Source organism: Peromyscus maniculatus, chromosome 8 (genome assembly GCF_049852395.1).
Source record: "Peromyscus maniculatus bairdii isolate BWxNUB_F1_BW_parent chromosome 8, HU_Pman_BW_mat_3.1, whole genome shotgun sequence".
In the NCBI taxonomy this organism is placed as follows: domain Eukaryota; kingdom Metazoa; phylum Chordata; class Mammalia; order Rodentia; family Cricetidae; genus Peromyscus; species Peromyscus maniculatus.
The window spans coordinates 96,034,895-96,054,960 of NC_134859.1; the positions used below are offsets into that span (position 1 = coordinate 96,034,895).

A 20,066-nucleotide genomic window follows, 5' to 3' on the forward strand; every position below is an offset into this window, starting at 1 on the left:
TACTAGGATAGCTTCTGATCTTTCCACCCCCAAGAAGTCAAAACCACAAAGAAAATAACATGCTGGTGCTTAAGTTCTAACACCTCACCAGCTAGTATCTGAAAACAAGCAATCTGATTGTGATGTCACACTCCTCACCCTTCCCTGGGAGATGAGTTTCTCAATAGTAGAACCCATGCGCCCAAGTCACCTGGCAGGGCAGGGAGGCACCAAAGATAGGCACCGTGGCTTTGCCTGTCCCACAGCTTGCTTATGGGGTTCTCATCACCTCTGGGATCCTAGTGGGGGCTGCAGGAGATGTGTGCCTCTCTGAACTTAGACCTCCAATCTCCCAAGGAAAAATGGGTCCTGGAACTAATAGGGTTAAAAGAAAAGAAGTGTAATACCCCAACAGCTGAACGGGCAGACAGTATGAGACCCCTGAGGGACACAAGACCATCTCTCCCCAGAGAGAAAAAGGTAAGAATGAGACACAGAGAGATACCTCTAAGTCTGAGATGGATTTTAAAAAACAAAACCAAAACTAATTCTCTTTATAAACTAAATTTAGACACTGGTGATATAAGCACAGCTGATGCATGAATTCTAAAATGGGTCTTTTAATAAAAAACAAAACAAAAAAACCTGGAGCCAGATATTGGAGTAAATGCTGAAAGATCAGAGAGACAAAGGATCAAGCCACTGCCAGGTCTCACCTCACCAACTCCAGGAATCCTCTGATTGAATGTCTCTGAGTCCTCAGCTGAAAGCTCTCCAGCTGAAAAGCCCTTAGTGTCTGTCTCCTCACACCTTATAGGCCTTTCTCCACCCAGCAGTCACTTCCTTCCTGGTGTTGGGATTAATGGAGTGTGTGCTTCTTAAATACTGGGGTAAAGGTATACGATCTCAAGTGCTGGGATTAAAGGCATGTGACTCCCAAGTATTGGGATTAAAGGTGTGAACCACCACTGCCTGGCTTTGTTAATCTCCTAGACTGAGTCAATATCATGTAGTCCAGGGTGACTTTGAACTCACAGAAATCCAGACAGATCTCTGCCTCCTGAGTGCTAGGATTAAAGGTGTGTGCCATCACTGCCTGGCATATATGTTTAATCTAGTGGCTTGTTCTGTCGTCTGATCTTCAAGCAAATTTTGTTAAGGTATACAATATATTACCACACACAGCCCTTCCCATCAAGGAGATTAATTTTAGTGGGGAAGAGGGCTTAATAATAGAAACAACTATCATTACATTTAACTGAAATTAAGGTTGTCATCTAACCTTATTGGACTGAATGGCTTTGGAAATGTCTTGGATGGTGTCTCAAAGTCAAAGGGGAACAGATGGAATTGACCAGAATTTTCTAGAAATGATAGATTGTAAGCTAATTGTATTTACCAATTACTTAAAATTTTACAACAATTCTACAAATCACCATTGCCCAAAACAAAGTTAACACAGTTTCATGGCTTTTGGGGAAAACATTTACATAATCCCATTTCTTTTTTCTACCTTTCCTTATTTTTCTTATTTATTTTAATTAAATTCATTCATGTTAAAATGGATTTAAATAGATATGACATAAAACTTATCATTTTAATGAATTTTCATTATATAGTCCAGTAGCATTAAGTACACTTAAGTTGTGCAGCTGTCCTCATTTTTCATCTCCAGAACACTTTTAACTCACAAAACTAAAATAGTATCTGTCAAATAGCAAGCCCGTTAATTCTCCCCCAGCCCTTGATAACCACCACTCAAACTCTCTTTCTGTATATTTGACTACTCTAGGTGTCTGATAGAAGGGAATCATTTAGTAGATATCTTTTTGTTACTTTTTTATTTACTGTTGGGATATCTTAGACTGTGTCAGAATTTAAATTTTTGTAAGATCAAAAAAAAAAAAACTTCATTATGTGGATATGCCACATTTTGTTTATTTTTACATCTTGATGGATGCTGGTTTGCGTCTACCTTTTAGCAATTATTAATGATCTTATAGTGAGCATGATCCTACAAATAACAAATGTAGTTTTGGGGTTTAGTTTGTTTCACTGTATAACCAGAAGATCTGTATGATAGACAAGCTAAAATCATAGATATAAAAGTGGTAATGTGTTTCTTGTGATGATAGTCATTTTACTATATTAATTCTAGTCCATGAGCATGGGAGAACTTTTTTATTTAAAGTTTTTTCATACAATATATATATTTTTATACAATATATTTTGACCATATTCTTTCTCTTCCCCCAACTCCTCCAAGATCTTCCCTATATTCCTACCAAACCAACATCATGTTCTTTCTCTTTTTTTACTCTCTCAAAAAACAATCAAAACAAAACAAAAAAGCAACACAACAAAAAACATGGAGTCCATTTTGTGTTGGCCAACTACTCCTGGTCATGAGGACTGCCCTGGACTGTGGTTGATATACCCAGTGACACATCATTACAGAAAACTGATTTTTCCTTTTCCCAGCAGATGTAGATTGCCAAGAGCATCTTTGTTAAGAGTGGGACTTTGTGTCTACTTCTTCTCTGGGCTGGGATTTTATCTGGCTTGAACTTGTGCAAATTTATGCATGCTCTAACAGTCTCTGTGAATTCCCATGTGTATCAATTCTGTTATCTACCACCTCTACCTCTTACAATATTCTCCATATTGATCCCTGAGCCTTGATAAAGATATCCCACTTAGGGATGAGTGTTCCAAAGTCCCTTGCTCTCTATACGTTGTCCAGTTGTGGATCTCTAGTTAATTACTATCTGCTAGAAGAAACCTCTCTGATGAGGGTTGAGTGATACTTTGGTCTGTGGGTATAGCAGTCTGTCATTTGGAGTCATTTTATCACTTTGTTCCTTTAGCAGAACAATAGCAGCAGATTTTCCTGTAGACTCATGACCTATCTAGTCTCAGGTTCTTGGCCACATCAGCACTTTAAGTTTCCATCTCATGAAGTAGGCCTTAAATCCAACCCACAAAGGGGCTCCTTACTCCATTACACTTGTGCCACTACTGCACTCATATGTCATGAAAGAAACTTGTTGTTGTGGTCCACAGGGTTTGTATCTGGTGATATTGATAATTACTTTTCTCCTCTGCTGGAACATAAACCATGAGTGCTAAGTCAGTAGGGGTGAAGGTTCTAATTGGGCACTAGTTCAATTTCTCCATGTGTAATGACATAAGGAAGTGGTATCTTGGCAATAGGACCTTACTGTCAAGTTGTGGAGGATAACTAGTAGGCTTTACAATAGCCTGTGATGTTGTCTAAGGGGGTGTCTATGGAACCCAGTTGGCCAATGACTCAATAAGATATAACCCATTCCTGGCATTGGAGGTTTTATTTGGTGGCTTAAGTTATCTAGTTGGGGTTGTCTCTTCATAGGAGGCCTTTTGGTCTTCTAATATATTCTTCAATTACTTTTTTTAGTGTTTTAAATTTTCCGTTAATTCATCTTTTGTTTTCTTGGTTATATTTATTCTTATGTATTTTTTAAGTTATTGTAAATGGATCGTTTTCCTTATTCCTTTCTTAGCATGTTCATTATTGGTATATATGAAATATATATATATATATATATATATATATATATATATATATATATATATATATATATATATATTAGTCATCCTTTGCTGACAGTATTTATCAGTTCTAATTATTCTAGTGGAGTCTTTAAAGTCATTTATGTATAGTATCACCTTATCTGGAAATTAATGAGTTCTTTATTTTCTATTTGTGATCCTTTTAATTCTTTTTCTTGTCTTATTTCTCTAGCAAAGACTTCAAAGATGATATTGAACAGGAGTGGAGAAAATAAACATTTAAGTCTTAGTCTTGATTTGAGGGGAAATGCTTAGAAGTTTTGTCCATTTAGTATAATGTTGCCTGTTGCTTTGTCATGTATAACCTTTACTATGTTCAAATATTTTTTTCTATTCCTAGTTTCTTCTATGTGTGTAAAGGCATTTTCTTTTCTTTTTTTTATTTTATTTTATTTATTTATTTTTTTTTTTGGTTTTTTGAGACAGGGTTTCTCAGTGTAGATTTGCGCCTTTCCTGGAACTCACTTGGTAGCCCAGGCTGGCCTTGAACTCACAGAGATCCGCCTGCCTCTGCCTCCCGAGTGCTGGGATTAAAGGCATGCACCACCAACGCCCGGCTGTAAAGGCATTTTCTGTATATATTTAGGATATCATGTGATTTCAATCCTTGAGTTTATTAATGTGATACATTTTACTCATTGATTTGCATATATTAAAACATCCTTGCATCCCTGAAGTGGAAACTATTTGGGTATCATGACTCATCATTTTTATTTGTAGTTGAATTATGTTTGCAAATATTTTTCTATTTTTTTAAAGATTTTTTAATGTATATATATAGGGAAATGGAAATGAACACATGGGTGCAGGTCCTTACAGAAGTTACAAGTGTTAGATACCCAGAAGCTAGAGTTACAAGTGGTTATGAGTCACCAGACATAGATGATTGAACTGAACCTCAGGTCCTCTGCAAGAGCAATATGTGCTCTTAACCACTAAGTCATTTCTTCAGCCCATTTTGCAAGTATTTTATTTAGAACTTTTGTATCCATGTTCATCTAGGAAATTGTCCTAATATTTTCTTCTTTGTTGTGCTTTAATCCAGTTTGTATATCAGAATAGTACTGACTTATAGAACAAATTTGCTAACACTACTGCCTTTTTAAAATAATTGAATAGTTAATATTTTGTGTGTGCACTTTTTTAAGGTCTGGTAGAATTCAACAATGAGCCCATCTTGGACCAGCTTGGTTTTAGTTGGGAAACTTTTATTATTGCTCCACTTGCTGTAGATCTCCATATCCTCTTGGTTTAATTACAGTAGGCCATATGTGTCTCCAAATTCATCTATTTCTTCTTGGACTATGTTTTCTAAGTCATTGTATATCACTTTAATTGTCACACTGATGGGATTTATGATCCCTTAGCAACAAATCTCTGAGCATGTCTGAAAGATTTCTAGATTAAGTCAATTGAGGTGGGGAGACTTAGCCTAAATGTGGGCAGTACTATTTCATAGGTTGGGATCCTGAACTGAATAAAGGAAATATGGTTAACATACATATTAATCACCTTCTACCTCATGCCCCCTCCCCCAAGACTTCACCATGGTTGACTGTGCCTTTGAACCATGGCCTAACATAAACCCTCATTCCTTGAGCTCTTTTTGTCAGGAATTTTATTCCTGCAATATGTAAAGTGACTAATACACATGTGATTATTAAAATGACAGCAATATACATGAAAAGAAGATAGAAAGGTGATACTTTAAAATTTCTGTACTTAAGTTACAAGTTATTCTTTAAATACTAAAAAGGCATTGTTTGTTTGAAAAAGGAAAATATGGTAAAACAACTCAATTCAAGATGGCAGCAGCCACCAGCCCCTGCCGAGCCTCCCAGTGGAATCTGAGAGACCTATAGAGATTTCTGAGGGGAGATGCAACAGCAGAGGATGAGCCTGCAGAGCACACAATATCTCTGGAACAACTGAAAAGGGCAGATCTTATGGGAAGATGCTTTTTAAAAGTGGTTTCATGGAATTAGAAAAAAGATAGCTGATTGGAGCATCAAATGTGGTGGAAAGAAATCAGACTAGGGACACTGTGGTGGTGAAGGTCTTCAGACCACCAGGAGGCTGTGGCCTCCAGCCCTGTTGCCGCCCACTAGACCAGTACCTGCCACTCCACCAGCAGTGGAGCTTCATGGCTGCCTGCTGCCACTGCTCATGGTGATCACGCTGCTGGGGGGGATGCAAGCATGATGGTCATTCCTGCGGTGCTGACGGGGAACCAAGAACAGGTGATATACAGCATCTTGGAGCTCCAGCAGGTTCTGTCCCCAGCATGCTGCCCAACTGCATGATTACCCTGACTTGTGAACAATAACAAGATGTCTGAGATGAAGAATGGTCCATTCTCTGAATTGTCTCCTCAGAAAGACTTCAGGTCTGTGTTGATGCCAGAGGCTGTGTTAGTTTCCATCCTGCCTGCTGGAGGGTGTGCTGTTGTCCATGATCCCAGCTACCACTGCAGGGCATGCTGATGTCTGTCCATAGTCTGTGCTTCCTTTGGGGGCTACCATGATGTCCATGATCTGAGCTGCACTGCTTTGCTGCTGGGGGCCATGTTGATGTCCATGGTCTGTATTTACACTGGGGGCCACACCGATGTCCATAACCCAAGCTGCCACCTCTTTACTGCTGGGGACCATATTGATGTCCATGGTCTGTGCTATGGCTGGAGGCCATGCTGGTGCCCATGGTCCATGCTGCTGCAGCAAGCAATGTTGATATCCACGGTTGCTGCTGGGACCGTGTTGATATCTGTGGTACAAGGTCAAGCTGGTGGCCATGATCTATGCTGCTGTTGTGGGTCATATTGATATCCATGGTCCATAAGGCCATGTTAATGTCTGTGATCATTGTTGCCCTGGGCAACCATGTGGATGTCCATGATGCTATCACCTGAAACCATGTGGAAGTCCATAATCTGAGCTGCAGCAGGCTGCTATAGGCAAGGAAGCTTCTTTTACAATGGTATTGATGACTGATGACTCATAACTGAGAATGAGACACATGGAAGGCTTCTGTGACAAACCTCCCCAACACTGCTCCCCCACACACACCCACACACACTCCAAAAAAGAATGAGTCCAGGCAGGAGGCTGTTGAAGACAGTCCTTAAAAACTGTGATAAAGATACTGAAGTGTAGCTCTTTATAGTTGATAGTTTCTGGAGTGGGGTGGAGAGTGGGAAGGGAGGGGCTGGATTCAGTTTTCTTTAACAGGCTGGCCACTGGGAGTTTGACCATGCTCCATTGAGTATATAGGCAACACAATTTGGACTTGGTGTTTCTTTTTGTGTGTGGGGGTGGGGCGCAGAAGAGTGGGATGGTGGACCTGGGAGAAATGGGAAATGAATGTGCTCAAGTGCATTGTACAAAATTCCCAAGTAATTAATAAAAAAATTATATTGGGGAAAAATGAAAAGAAAAAGAAAATGTCATAAAATAAAATAATTTTATGTATCTTCTAAATATTCCATTGTATTGTATTGATCTTGATTATTTGTAAAGTTTTGTAAATCATACTTTGGAAATCAAATTCCACATATTTTCCTCTCTACCATCCAGCCAAATGTAGTTATTTCCCACAATTATAAAATTAGCATGAGTTTTTAAAGCATTTTTGTGATATTTGGCATTCTCAGTGACTTAATTCTTCTAAAATTTTTTAAATAGTAGTTTATTTAATGAGAATTCATAAAAGTATTTGAGTCCCAAAATTGTACAGCAGTTCCTACCTACCCCTTGTTACGCTCTTAAAGTATTTTTTCTCTTAGTTGGTAGTATATAGTACTAGAGTCTGTTTTGAACTTTATGTTCTTTTAAAAATATCTTTGCAGTGTTGAACTACTTTATCCACCCCCCCACAAAATTCCAAAAGATTTACTAATATTCATAACATGACATCATGCCCCACAGTCCAGCCTACACTAGTCCAGTGCGTGCATCGCTGGTAGCACTGTACTTACAATTAGTAACTCACTCAGGTGTGCAATATTGTGTAACTTCTCTGTGTGTGTTTCAGAAGGTATTACAAATTATTATTGGAAAGAAGAAGAGCTGCATTATAATTGTGTACAGATGTGAATCTTGGCTAGCAGGACCATATTTAATATTCATCTATGGTATTTTCTTGGCAAAGGAAATACATTTGTTTCCACTGCATGATTTTTAACAAATCAATAGACATCCTCAGAATACTCCAAGGAAACAACCCAGGGTCATGGAAAGTATCTCATAAAATATCAGTATCTTTGAATCTGATTTGTGGTAGTTGCATATGTTATGGATTTTATATTTTTGGATGAGGCATTTTAGTGGAGTTTTAAATAATATTTTAAGAATTTGTAGGTTAGGTCTATATTTCTCAAAATTATAATCTATATAATATGGATTAAACTGTCTTTTCAATCCCAACTACTTTATTAAATTGAAGGAAATATGCATGTTAGAAACTTCCTGAAAACAAAAAGTAATCAGAATTCCTAGGTCTAGATAACTAGTGGTCCATTCAGTGTTGTATTTGATGCATAACAGCAGAGAGAGGTCATAAATATATGGTGTGAACTTTCAAATATCTATTTTTCGTGACAGTTTGTGGGTGAATGAATCAACATATTTTAGCAGCATTTGCTGTATACCTGGTTCAGTGCTGAGAAAGATCGCAAAGGATAAATAATTTTGTCACTGATTAATGGGAGCTTTTCTTACCTTGTGAATATAAAACATAAAAGAACTAGAAATCTATATAATGTGCAAGAAGATTCTACATCAGAATAAGAGCTGGGAATCAGAGGGAAGCTGTAGTGATGCAGGGTGTTTTAAGGGAAAGTGGGCTTCAATGTGCAGCATTTGAATGGCATTCGATTTTAGGTGTTAGCTGAAACAGTCACAGGATAGCATGGAAATTACGAGCTTACAACTAACTGAGAGACTGCCAAAGAGTAATTGTTTATGAAAATCTTACTTATGTAAAGAAAATGAAAGGTGGCTTGACTTTAAAAAAAAAACAGTTAGCTTTTACTTATTGTACAGTTCTAAAAGTAGTACAAGTATTTCCTATATACTTTTCATCAAGCTTCTCTTATCTTAGCACTAACATCTTATTTGTGCATAATGTAATTTCACAAACCAGGAGATTGACATTGCACTGTGTAAAGTTCTTTTCTGTTGTAAGATGTGATATTGGGTACTTTCTCACTGATAAGACAAAATACTTGACAGACACCAAATAGAAGGATGGTTTATGTGGGCTCAGTTTGTTGTCCATCGTGGCCAAAGGATATGGGGGCACAAGTGTGAGGCCACAGGTTCTGTGGTGTACACTGTCACAAATTAGAATGAGATGAATGCCATTGCTCATTTCTTTCCCTCCTTTTCCTCTTTGTATTTGATCCAGAAATTTAGCCCATGGGATGATGTCACCCTCACTCAAGGTCAGTTGTCTCTCCTCATTTTAACCTCTCTGTGAATTCCCTAAATTTTCTTCTTGGCAATTTTAAATCCGGTGAAGTTGGCAATGATGATTAATGACCACAAGAATATGCCTTCTTAGTTTGACTCCCAACACATCATGTTTTAACCATAACCTTCCATCCCTTGTCCTCAAAGACTAATGGTTATTGAAATACTCAAAATGCATTCAGCTCATGTATAAGAATCCCCAACATCATAACAGTTCTAACTGCTCAAAGCCTAAAATTGTTGGCCTGGAGAGATGGTTTGATGCTTAAGCACATGTACTGCTCTTGGAGAGGACCCAAGTTTTGTTCCCAGCACCTTATCAGGTAGCTTACAATTGCTTCTAACTCCAATTCCAGGGAGATCTGACCTCCCAGAAACTTCCATTCACATGCACATACCCACCTACACATACATACATATAATTTAAAATATATTTTTTAAAGGATAAAAGCCTAAATTTAAAATTTAATGCTCATGTGATCTCTTAATGTAGGCCCCTATAAAATATTCAAGTCATATACTTCCAGTATTCAGTTGCACAGAGGGATGGAGAATAACAAAGAAGAGGGATGGAGAATAACAAAACAAAAAAATCTTATCAAAGCAAAACAAACCTATCAGGACAAACCAAACCAAACCCTCCAGCTCCATGTCTGAAATCTGTGGCTCATGATAGAGGCCACAGGTAGCCCTGTCACTCTGGTTCTCTTGCCTGCAACACCTACGGTTTCTCTTGATCCAGATTCTTTGGCAGATGACCTGTTTTACTGGCGTCTCCAACATCCAAGCATCCCCATTGCAGCTTAGGGTTCACTTTTACAACTTTACACGACGGCTCTCAGGGCCTCCTTTCAGTGAGTCTGGAGCTTTCTCACATTGCCTGGCCTCAGGTTTTCAGACACTTTGGTGCAAGCCTCCATTACTCCTTCCCTCCCGGAGTTTGCCTGTGGAAATCAGCATCATGTTGATTGTTGGACTCTTCTGCTGGCTGAAGATGTAGCCCGAGGCCTTAGCTGCAGTGGCCTCTGTGCCAAACCTAGAAGAACTCTCCTAGCTGACTGGTTTTTAGTAGCATTCTCAGTTCAGTGTCATTTATAACGAGAGCATGCACCTAATACAAGAGTCAGAACAACCAATTTCCAGAAGATACCAGTTCTAATGCCTCGACTTGAAAACTTACAGAAAAGTATACAAGACTTTTTACAAAGAATACCAAGTATTTAGCTTCCTCAGAGGCCTCACTGAAGAGCATTTAGTTAGTTAGTTGGGAGTGTGGAAGCAGGGTAGGTATTGTTTTGGCCTTAACTGTTCGGAAAACAGAGTGATCTAAGAGGTTATAAGGGTTGTGAGACTGTGTTGTCTTAAAAAACTTAATAAGCAGATACTACTTACTTCAACAAAAATTAAACTCCTAGGCCAGAGAGATGGCTCAGCAGGTAAGAGAAACTGATACCAAGTTTAACCATCCGTGTTCAATCCACAGAATCCACACTGTGGAAGGAGGGAGCCAACTCCCACAAGTTGTCCTCTTACCCCACTTATATACATGCATACCCACACCCCCACACCCACACACATGCACATACAATACACATATACACATGCATGTACACATATGCACATAACACACATCATGCACACACATGTATACATACACATGCAGCACACATATGCACACAATGATAATGTCAGGAAGAAGATGAAGAAGAACTTGGAAAAAATTAAACCTCTGCTGTTTGAGTGTTATGGTACAAAAGCACTAAGACCTTGTTAGGTAGCATTTTCCCTGCTCTAGATAATTTCATCTTAGCTCACCCTAAAGAGGATTAGATAAGGATGCCCTAAATAATCTTATTATAAGATGGTCCCATGTTAACCTTGAGGAGAAAGGAATAACAAAATAGAGGTGTCTTTATAGTTGTAACTCTTGAGAATTTTTTTTTTGACTCACACTGCTTCTGACAGCTATTTCCACAGAAGGGATTCAGGGAGGAGTGGAAGAGGACAGACAGAAGCGCTCAGTGTTCCTTTCTCAACTTACCTTTTCTCAACATTTTCCTATTTAAAAGCTAATGTTAACTATTTAAAAATACAGCTTTTGATCTTGTACAGTGAAGGCTTTGTTACATTTAACAATAAATTGAAAACTCAACAATATTTAAATTAGTAGTTATATGATGTTGTATAAAGCAGTGAATGGAACTTGTTTGTTTAGCATCACCTCTGTTGAAGGAAGAAGAATGCTCAGCTACATCTTCCACTTGGTGTCTCAATGTCTGATTCTCTGGATTCTTCACAAATTGGAGCAGGTTGCTTTATAGTCAAGTGAAGTATTAATAAGTGCTGACTACATGAGCAGGATATTATGATAAAACTGAAGACTCAACAAAAGAAGTTATCAATCAACACGTAAAAGATCAAAATTTTAATTACAATTACCTTATTCTGAGAAAATATAGCCAAGGAGACAATAGCTTGCTCCTTTGTGTCTTAGCTCAAATTGGATATAGACCTTACTCGGAATAATTGGGCTACAATTGGCAGAGTCTATAGGAGTCTCATGTTGTCTACCTTTACTAGGTGATAAACTGAAAATGAAACATTTAAAAATTTTCCAGAGTGCTATTTTGACATGTTTTAGTTTCCCTGTAATATCTAATAAGTATGCTTAGATGGCCAAGGAATTGGACAGCACTTTAGTCAAGAATCCAGATGTTGAGATTGGTGTTTTATTTCAAATATCCTGGGAGACCTCAAAAATCAAAGCAGCAAATCAGGTTTGTTAGGTGTTAGAGACCTACCTGACTGCCAGGCGTGGTGTGCGCGCCTTTAATCTCAGCACTCGGGAGGCAGAGGCACGTAGATATGTGTAAGTTCAAGGCCAGCTTGGTCTACATAGCAAGTTTCAGGACAGCTAGGACTACATAGAGAGAGCCTGTCTAAAAAACAAATAAAAACAGAAAGAAAAGAGTAGAAACAACTACTTAATCCTCACTGTTCAGGAGTGGGAAGTAGCACCATTTTTGACAGGAAGTTGCTAGAGAGGTCACAGTTTCATAAAAGTCATACAAACAAGATTTGCACCGGCATAAAAGGAAGCCAGGCTTTGCTTCTTTGATGTCTGACAAAGGGAGAGTGAAGTTATTCGGGAGGCCATTTTCTAATCTTTCCCAATAAAATAGCTCTTAGTTCTTTCAGCCTCACACTTTTCCACCACATTTCAGCCAGTGATTTATAATATTTTACATCAGATAGTGTGTTGGTTTTGCTCTGATGATATTGTTCTTCTAATTTTTGGTTTAATTTGCCACCAATTGAAACAAAGACATTATATGAAGCAAAGAACACCAAAAAACAAAGAATGTCTACATGTTTTAATTAATAAGAGACCATTTTCTTGATTTTTGTATTTTTAAGCAATCTCTATTTAGAAATATAATTAAATATATACACATACTTTGCTACTTATATGTTTACAACAATGTTCTTAATTGGCAGTATAAGAGAAAGGTAAAATTTATTTTTAGACATCTCTCAGTCTCTGTATTCAAGAAATTGATAATATTCTTTGAAAGAATTATAAACTGCTTCCACACTCTTTATGGAATTATCCTAGAAATAATAAATGATTAGATAAGCAAGTGCATTTTAAAGAAGATGACCACAATAGTATTTTCTATCAGTCATTCAAAGAAATTATGCTAATTCAACACAGGCTGCTTCAGAAAATAGTAGAGAAACATTGCAACTTATCTTATGAAGATCAGCATACCTGAGTCTATACCCTGATGATAAAACTAGACTATGATTTATAAGAAAAACCATACATATTAAAGGTATAAATAATCCTTATCAAAATAGCACCAGTCAAATCCAACAGTAAAAATGTATGATGATTTGAATGAGAATGACCCCTGTAGACTCATATGTTTGAATACTTGGTCCCCAATGGGTAGAACTGTTTGGGAAGGATTAGGAGGTATGGCCTAATTGGAGGAGTTTTGTCACTGGGTGGGCTTTAAGGTTTTAAAAGTCCACCCCCAACTTGCAGATAAGATGTAAGCTCTTAGCACTACTCCAGTGCCATGCTTGCCTGTCTGCCTGCTGCCATGCTCCTCACCATGGTAGTCATGGAACCATGAGTCCCAAATAAACATTTTCTTCTATAAGTTATCTTGGTCATGCTGTGTCTTCATGGCAATAAAAAAGTAATTAAGATAGAAGGATAGCATACCAGGAATGGAAAGTTGATTCAACATTTAAAATTAATTAATCAACAATATTAAAGATCATGTTATTTCAAAATATGCAGGATGCACATTACATGAAATATAGCACCCATCCAAAGAGAAAATAAAGAACAGACAACTAGAAAAAGAAAATTCTACAATTAAAATTTTACTTAGTGGCAATAAAACTATTATTTCCTCCCAAATCAGTAACAAGGGAGAGATATTCACCCTCCACTGCTATTTCAGATTTATACTTGAGTGTCTAGACAGTCTAATGAGAAAAAGAAATACACACAAATGAGAAAGGAAGAAGAGAATTTTCTTTATTCATATTCCACTGCCTGGGGGATCAGCCTCCAGCAGCGCAGGGCTCAAAGTGAATCCACAGAGTCAGCCCATATTAGACCTTTTTATCTGAGGGGGTTAGGTAAAAAGACACTCACACTCTCTCTTGATGGTTTTCTTATTTTTTCTTCAGTATTCTTCTGTATTCTTTGTACCATAAACTGTTTTTCTACAGCTTATATACCCCAAGAAAGGTTTTCAGACAATATAGGAATTACAATGTGGTCACATAACATTTTTCAAGTGAATGATTACAATGAATAAAGATAAAAGCATGTTTTCATCTCTCTTACATGATTAAATATTTTATGTATTATAGGTAAAAATAATTATCCCAAGAACCCACGTACATTCATACCCAAGCAACTTGTGATAGACTAACCTTGTAAGCAAGCAAGATATTCTTCTCAGTGAGGTCTTTTGCTGGCTGGCTGTGTTTTGCAGTTACAAAGAAAGGGCCAATTACTTTATTACTTATCTTGAAAGGTAATCTTAAAGGAATCACAAACCTAAACTTTTATATATGTAAAAGAATCAGTCAGCTCTACTTTAAACCTTTAGGGTGCATACCCACTCATCAATAGTTTTTTTATATTAGGAGATTGAGGGCAGGAATGGGTACAAGGAATTAATCATCACCTTTAGTCATCAACCAATCCTAGCAAGAAAAGTGTGTCAGCTAGTAATAATTGGCCTGCTTTGTTCTTGTTCCCTGACCTTAAAGAGTTCCTCACTCAACTATGTGCCTTTCTAAAACTTTAGATTGTCTTCTTGGGTTTTTCACCTCAAAACTATTATCAAAACATCTGATCTAACCAAAAGTTATTATAAGGATTTGTTTCAGCTAATGATGCACTCCAAAACCTGTGAACACATTTCTCAACACTAAGATTAAAAGAATATAAACTAGCTGGGCTACTAGGACTCAATTGTTTTTCTTAATCATTACCATAAGCTACAGTCTATAAGGCTCCTCAATAGAAACTCATGTGTTCTAGCTGTGTGATACTTTCTTGTTTTATTTTTTATCATCAAAAACTCTATTAACTAACATTATTATTATCAATTAGATAGATAATACATCTTAGGAAGGAGTCATCTTCATATTAATCCACAAGTAAAAATGCCCAGTAGAACGAAATGTTTTATGAGATAAACACAGGCAGTGGAGATCTCCCCACACCATTCACATGATACCAGATACCAGAGAAAGATGGCAGCAGCAAACATGTAAAGGCACAGCAGAAGCAAGAGACAGTCTGGAGTCTGTGGTTCTGTGGCCTTGTCTATCCAAGATTCACCCGTCAGGGATTCACCTTCTGGTGGGCTGACACCCTGAAGTCACATGCCATCTGCTGCTGCTCTTCTGACGTGGCTACTGGCATTCATAGGCAAAATATCTAATATGAAATAAGAATCTAAAAATAGCCATCAGAACTAATGAGCAAATCAATAAGATCATTACAGTAGCTTGTCAATACACAAAATCCCTTACACTTCTGAGAACTGGCCATGAATGATTTGAAGGTTCATTTTTAAAGTCATTATCATTATTTACAGTGACATCATGAATATGAAATATTTGCACAATAAGATATTTATAATGTCTGTATATTGGCAACTACAAAACTTTCATGATATAAATTAAAGACCTAAATAAATGAAAAAAATCAAATTCTGAGTGGGAGACTCAATTAGGTAGATTGTTATTTCTCCCATGTTGATTCTTACAGTAGCATAGGCCCAATCTAATCTTCAGCAGGAACACACGAGCAAACACACTCATACAAACACAGGGAAGCTGCTGTAAATCTCATTTGAGCATTTATCATTGTTTTAAAGGCACAAATTTAAGGGATCATACTTCCTGACATCATGACTGACTATAAAGCTATAATCATCAAGAATGTGGCATTGAGGTAAAGAGAAATATAATTAATGAAACAAATTGAGTCCTGAAATAGGCTTTCATACTTATAATCAACAGAGTTTTTTTTTCTATTGTTGTTATTTGTTAAAAAATAATTTAAGGAAAGAAAAAGGATGGAGTAAGAAGAGGAAGAAAGAGACAGAGAATCTAAAATAATGGATGAAAGGGTAGTCTTTCCACAAATAGATATACAATACTGGGCCAAAGAGCCTTAACTTTTATCACAGGCTCATACAGAAGTAACTTAAAATGAGTGATGGTCCTAAACACAGTACAAAATTCTAGGAAAAAGCACAGGAAAGCATGCTTGTGATCTTGGGTTAGGGGAGACTTCTTTGGGAATATAACACATGAAGCATGAAAGGAAAAGAGGATGGAGCAGACTTCATCAAAATTAATTTTTTTGTTCTTCAAAGACACTTAGAAGGACTGTAAAGATGGCTTAGCTACTAAGGGCTAGGCCCGCTATAAGAAAGGCAAAGATACCCTCAAAGTCAGGGGCGGGAGGAGCAAAGTACAGACTGAGAGAAAACATAAAATGTGTGCCTGACAAAGGATATGTATTCCATGTATATAAAGAACTGCTGTAATTCAGTGAGATGCTTTTAAAGGACAGAAAATTTAAAAAAAACAAAACACAAAAAAACAGTAAACTAGACCACAGAAAATGTACTATGATAAATGATATTTAAACAGTATTGTTTGAGAAATTCAGCTTGTTGGACTAAATTATGAAAACTAAAATTAGTGCAAGTTGGACTCTACAAAGCAAGGCCTGCCTCTAAGAAATGGAATCACAGTTACTTTCAAAGATGGTTAGCTAGATAGGTGTGCAGTTCAACTAAGTGTCTGACAAGGAACACAGCAAATGTAGTTTTAGGGAACACCATTCTGTGCTTTTCATTGTGTTTGATACTAAACTCTGTTCTAATTGCCCTCACTGACTCCTAATGAAAACGGGCCACATTTATTGAATCGAGTGTCTGACAGTTTTATAAGGCTTATCTCATCTCCTCACATCAACCCCATAAGGTCAGTGTTCTTATCCCTTTTGCACAGGGCCTTAGATGTGCTCAGTATTTAGAGAGCTGAGGTTCAGTCTCAGCTTGCCCAAAGAACTTACACCTTTAGTAGTCTGTTAAACACATGGTGGCAATATGCATGTTGACCATACTGAGATAGGAAATAGAGGGCTCTGTGAGCACAGACCAGAGCAGATGGATAGATTTTGAAGCCTCCAGAGGCTTCCCCGAGGAAATAATGCTTATGCTGCTGGTTAACATTAAACCATGTGCAGGGAGAGGAGGGGGCTGCAGCAGAGCCTGTCTGTCACCAGCTCACAGCCCTAGACAGGAGACTTCCCTAACACGACCCTGCCTGTCTCTTCTGTGACTACCATCTTTTCAAATTTCAATTTTTCATGCTTTCTCACCCTGTTCTATTTTGGGAAAAGGCTTATTTGGTGGATAAAGGGATTTATGATCTGAGTATAAGTTTGCAAATACTTTTTTATTGCTCCTTTCCCCTTGTCATTTCTACCCCCAACAATTTGGTCAATAATTTGGTATAAGATGTTTTGTAGGAGTTTTCTTTTTAGAAGTTGACAGTGTCAACAAATGAACAACTGCATTTTCAAGGTCAGATAACCCAGGAGCTCAGTTTTATACTTCATTTGTTCATGGAAGTTCTCAGAAAATGATTGATTTACACTGAAACAACTGACAAACCATAACCTGAGTCTGTTGACCTCTGGGAATTTGTGCCCATATGTGTCAGGCACCGTCGTGTGTTGCCCCTTTAATTCTCACAACTCTTTAGATGTTATTACTCCCTGAAAGTGGTTGGGCTATAGTGAGATGTAGAGACATTGAGCAGCTTGCTCAGATACAGGCATCTCCAAGAGGCTAATTCTGTATCTCTCCTCTAGAAACCTATGTGAGGCATCGCTGGGGTCCCATGCCTTGACCAGCTAATTCAGGCATCGGTTAGCTCCAATAGGTTGCCATCAGCAAAGGCTAGATGCTCCTTGGCAAGATTAGTATGTTTTGAACAAGTGTGTTCTTGTTACCACATTCCTCATTCCTCAACCAGTGAGTGAGGTTGTACCCAAACAGTTTGTATACAATGCCTTTTATACACCAGCCCACCCCCACCCTACTTCTGGTTTCCACTTTGATGGATCTTTCAGCTCTATTTGATCACCCTGGATGTGATCTGAGATCCTCTTGACTTATGAGATCCTCTTTTCTAGCACCTACTGGTCCATATCCATAGACAACTCATAAGCCTTTCATGGGCATTTCTGTATATAAAAGCCAAGACTCATCTGTAATGTGCTGTAGACCACCTGAGTTCAGGGGAAATGCTCACCCGTGAACTCTTTTAATCGTTATCTAAAATAGTATTTTGTTGTAGATTTTTGCTTTGCTTTAATTTACACTATGAATTAGCCGTCTCTAGCTTTAGAAAAACAATATTTGCTTTAATTTTCAATTCTAGCAATTTTGAAACAAGACTTTATTCCTTATAAATTCTAAAGAAATGCACTTGTTTTTTAGTGCATGCTCTCTTTTTAAATATCTCTCTGACATCTGTAGAAATCCCTGTCAGCTTAAGTAACAATGCTTGCAAGTCACTGCCTTTGGAAAGCTGTTCAGTGTCTTATCATTGTCTTTGATGGATTAGGGGTATTTGTTTGAAAGGTTGCCTTTTTTCCCCCTAAATAAAACTGGTTTTGTTGTTCCATTGTAATATTTCATCTTAATCCAGTTGGGTTTCAGTGGAGATAATACATATCCAGAACCAAAAATAGTTCAGTGCAGCCCTCACTTAGAAAGGGGGTGACTGTGCAGTTGCCTTAGCTGTCCTTGTTTAGAAAAGTGGTGACTTGCGACTGCCTTAGCTGTCCTTGTTTAGAAATGGGGTGACTGTGAGATCGCCTTAGCTGTCCTTGTCTGCCTCATTAGCCTGCTGCTTCTGTGGAGAGCTGTGCAGAAGTTTGTCTCTGGGCTTTTTGGGTCTGTTTTGGTATAACGAGTCTAAATCATTTCTATTCTTTTCCTTAACTTTGAATCATCTATTAGGAAAAAAAGGCCATTTTTAAACATTTAAGTGTTTCGGAGAGCAGAAAAAATAAAAATCAAGAGAGATTAAGATAGTTTCAACAAGTAAAATTTCTTTTGATATATATGGTTATGATTTAAAACAATGACAGAAAGTTATGCATTCACAATGAAAAGAAAATGGAAATGACTTTACATGTACTTTGGTAGTAAAGTACTTCAATTAAGAGCTGTAGACCAAAAAGGAAGCATTCTATTAGTATAGAAAAATGCACATCTCTTAATTTGGTTTTCATTTTAAAATAGGAGATTGAGAAAGAAAAGCAATTATTTTTTTTCTCTCAAGTACATGAGACCAGTGAAATCCTGGTATTATTTCATGCAATTATTGGTAAGACTTATGTAGCTATAACTTATATGGGATGAATGTAGTGTCAAGAGACCACAGCTACCATCATTCCTCAGCATCAGCCTCCTGTGTGTGGCTGTGCTCTGGAAGAGTCCTGGAAAATTCTTGTTATAACTGTGCCACTTTCAAGCCTTGGTTTCAGGCATTCCACTGTTTCTACCCAGCCTGTTTTCATCTTTGTGACTTCTCCCAACAGGTTTCTGCCCAGTGGGGCACACAACCCAGTAACTCTCCATTTTTCACTTCCATCACTTGTCTTTTCTCTACTTCCCAATTTAGATCCCATGATCCATCACTGCAGTCACCCCTTGACATGTACTCACCTTCCTTGCTCCTCTACTCTTCATTGCTAGCGACACCCTAACCTTGATTCAGCTGAATACTCATGTTCTCTACCACTTTAGCTGAGTAGCTGAGCATGATTCAAGAGAACACGTTAACTGTGCTCAGTCAAGCTTAAGGCCAAAAAGCTGCAGTGGACTATCCACCAGAGGAGCTGGTTCATTTTGCTGTAACTGAAACAATTCTGTATGCCTTTCTACTTCTCAACCGTGCTGCATTTGTATTCCTATTCTGAGATAATTACCTCAATCGCACTCAAAAAGTGGAAGCAAACACAAGAGACCATGTTATCAGACCAACACAAATCTCCTACCCAATCACATGTACCTCCCCAGTCCACTTTCCCTCCTAACGAACAATGAGGCTCTAGTCATGTCCATACTCAGAAACATTGGTCTAAGCAACAGATGGTCTCTAAACTAAATGGGATGCTCAGTCTTCATCTTCATCTCAGTTGACCCCTCAATGTCTTGGACCCAGCTGGTCACCACCCTCTCTCATGAACTGTACTCTCATCACCACATTAGAGCAACATCATCCTCTTTATGGGCCTCTCAGTGATCAGTTTCACCTACTCCACCACCTCTCCAGCCACACCTTATCTTCACACACCCCTAAGGTTCCTTTCCTCCCATGTTAAAGTATCATGCCCGGTCCCGTAGATGTAAGTGGCATCTACAGACTGGA

The 20,066-nt window shown here is 37.9% G+C and overlaps 1 protein-coding gene across 12 annotated transcripts in view; it reads left to right on the top strand.

Annotated features, from left to right (window-relative positions):
* Positions 1-20,066, top strand: part of Cep112 (centrosomal protein 112) — a 432,181-nt gene that overhangs the window by 275,457 nt on the left and 136,658 nt on the right. Inside the window, exon 1 of one of the 12 annotated variants that reach the window (XM_076543630.1) lies at positions 156-459. The exons of the other annotated variants lie outside the window; for them this stretch is intronic. Within the exon in view, the coding sequence (XP_076399745.1) occupies positions 298-459 (162 nt within the window). The 5' untranslated portion in view covers positions 156-297. Of the gene's footprint in view, positions 1-155; positions 460-20,066 lie in introns of those variants that run through there. 12 annotated transcript variants of the gene reach the window in all.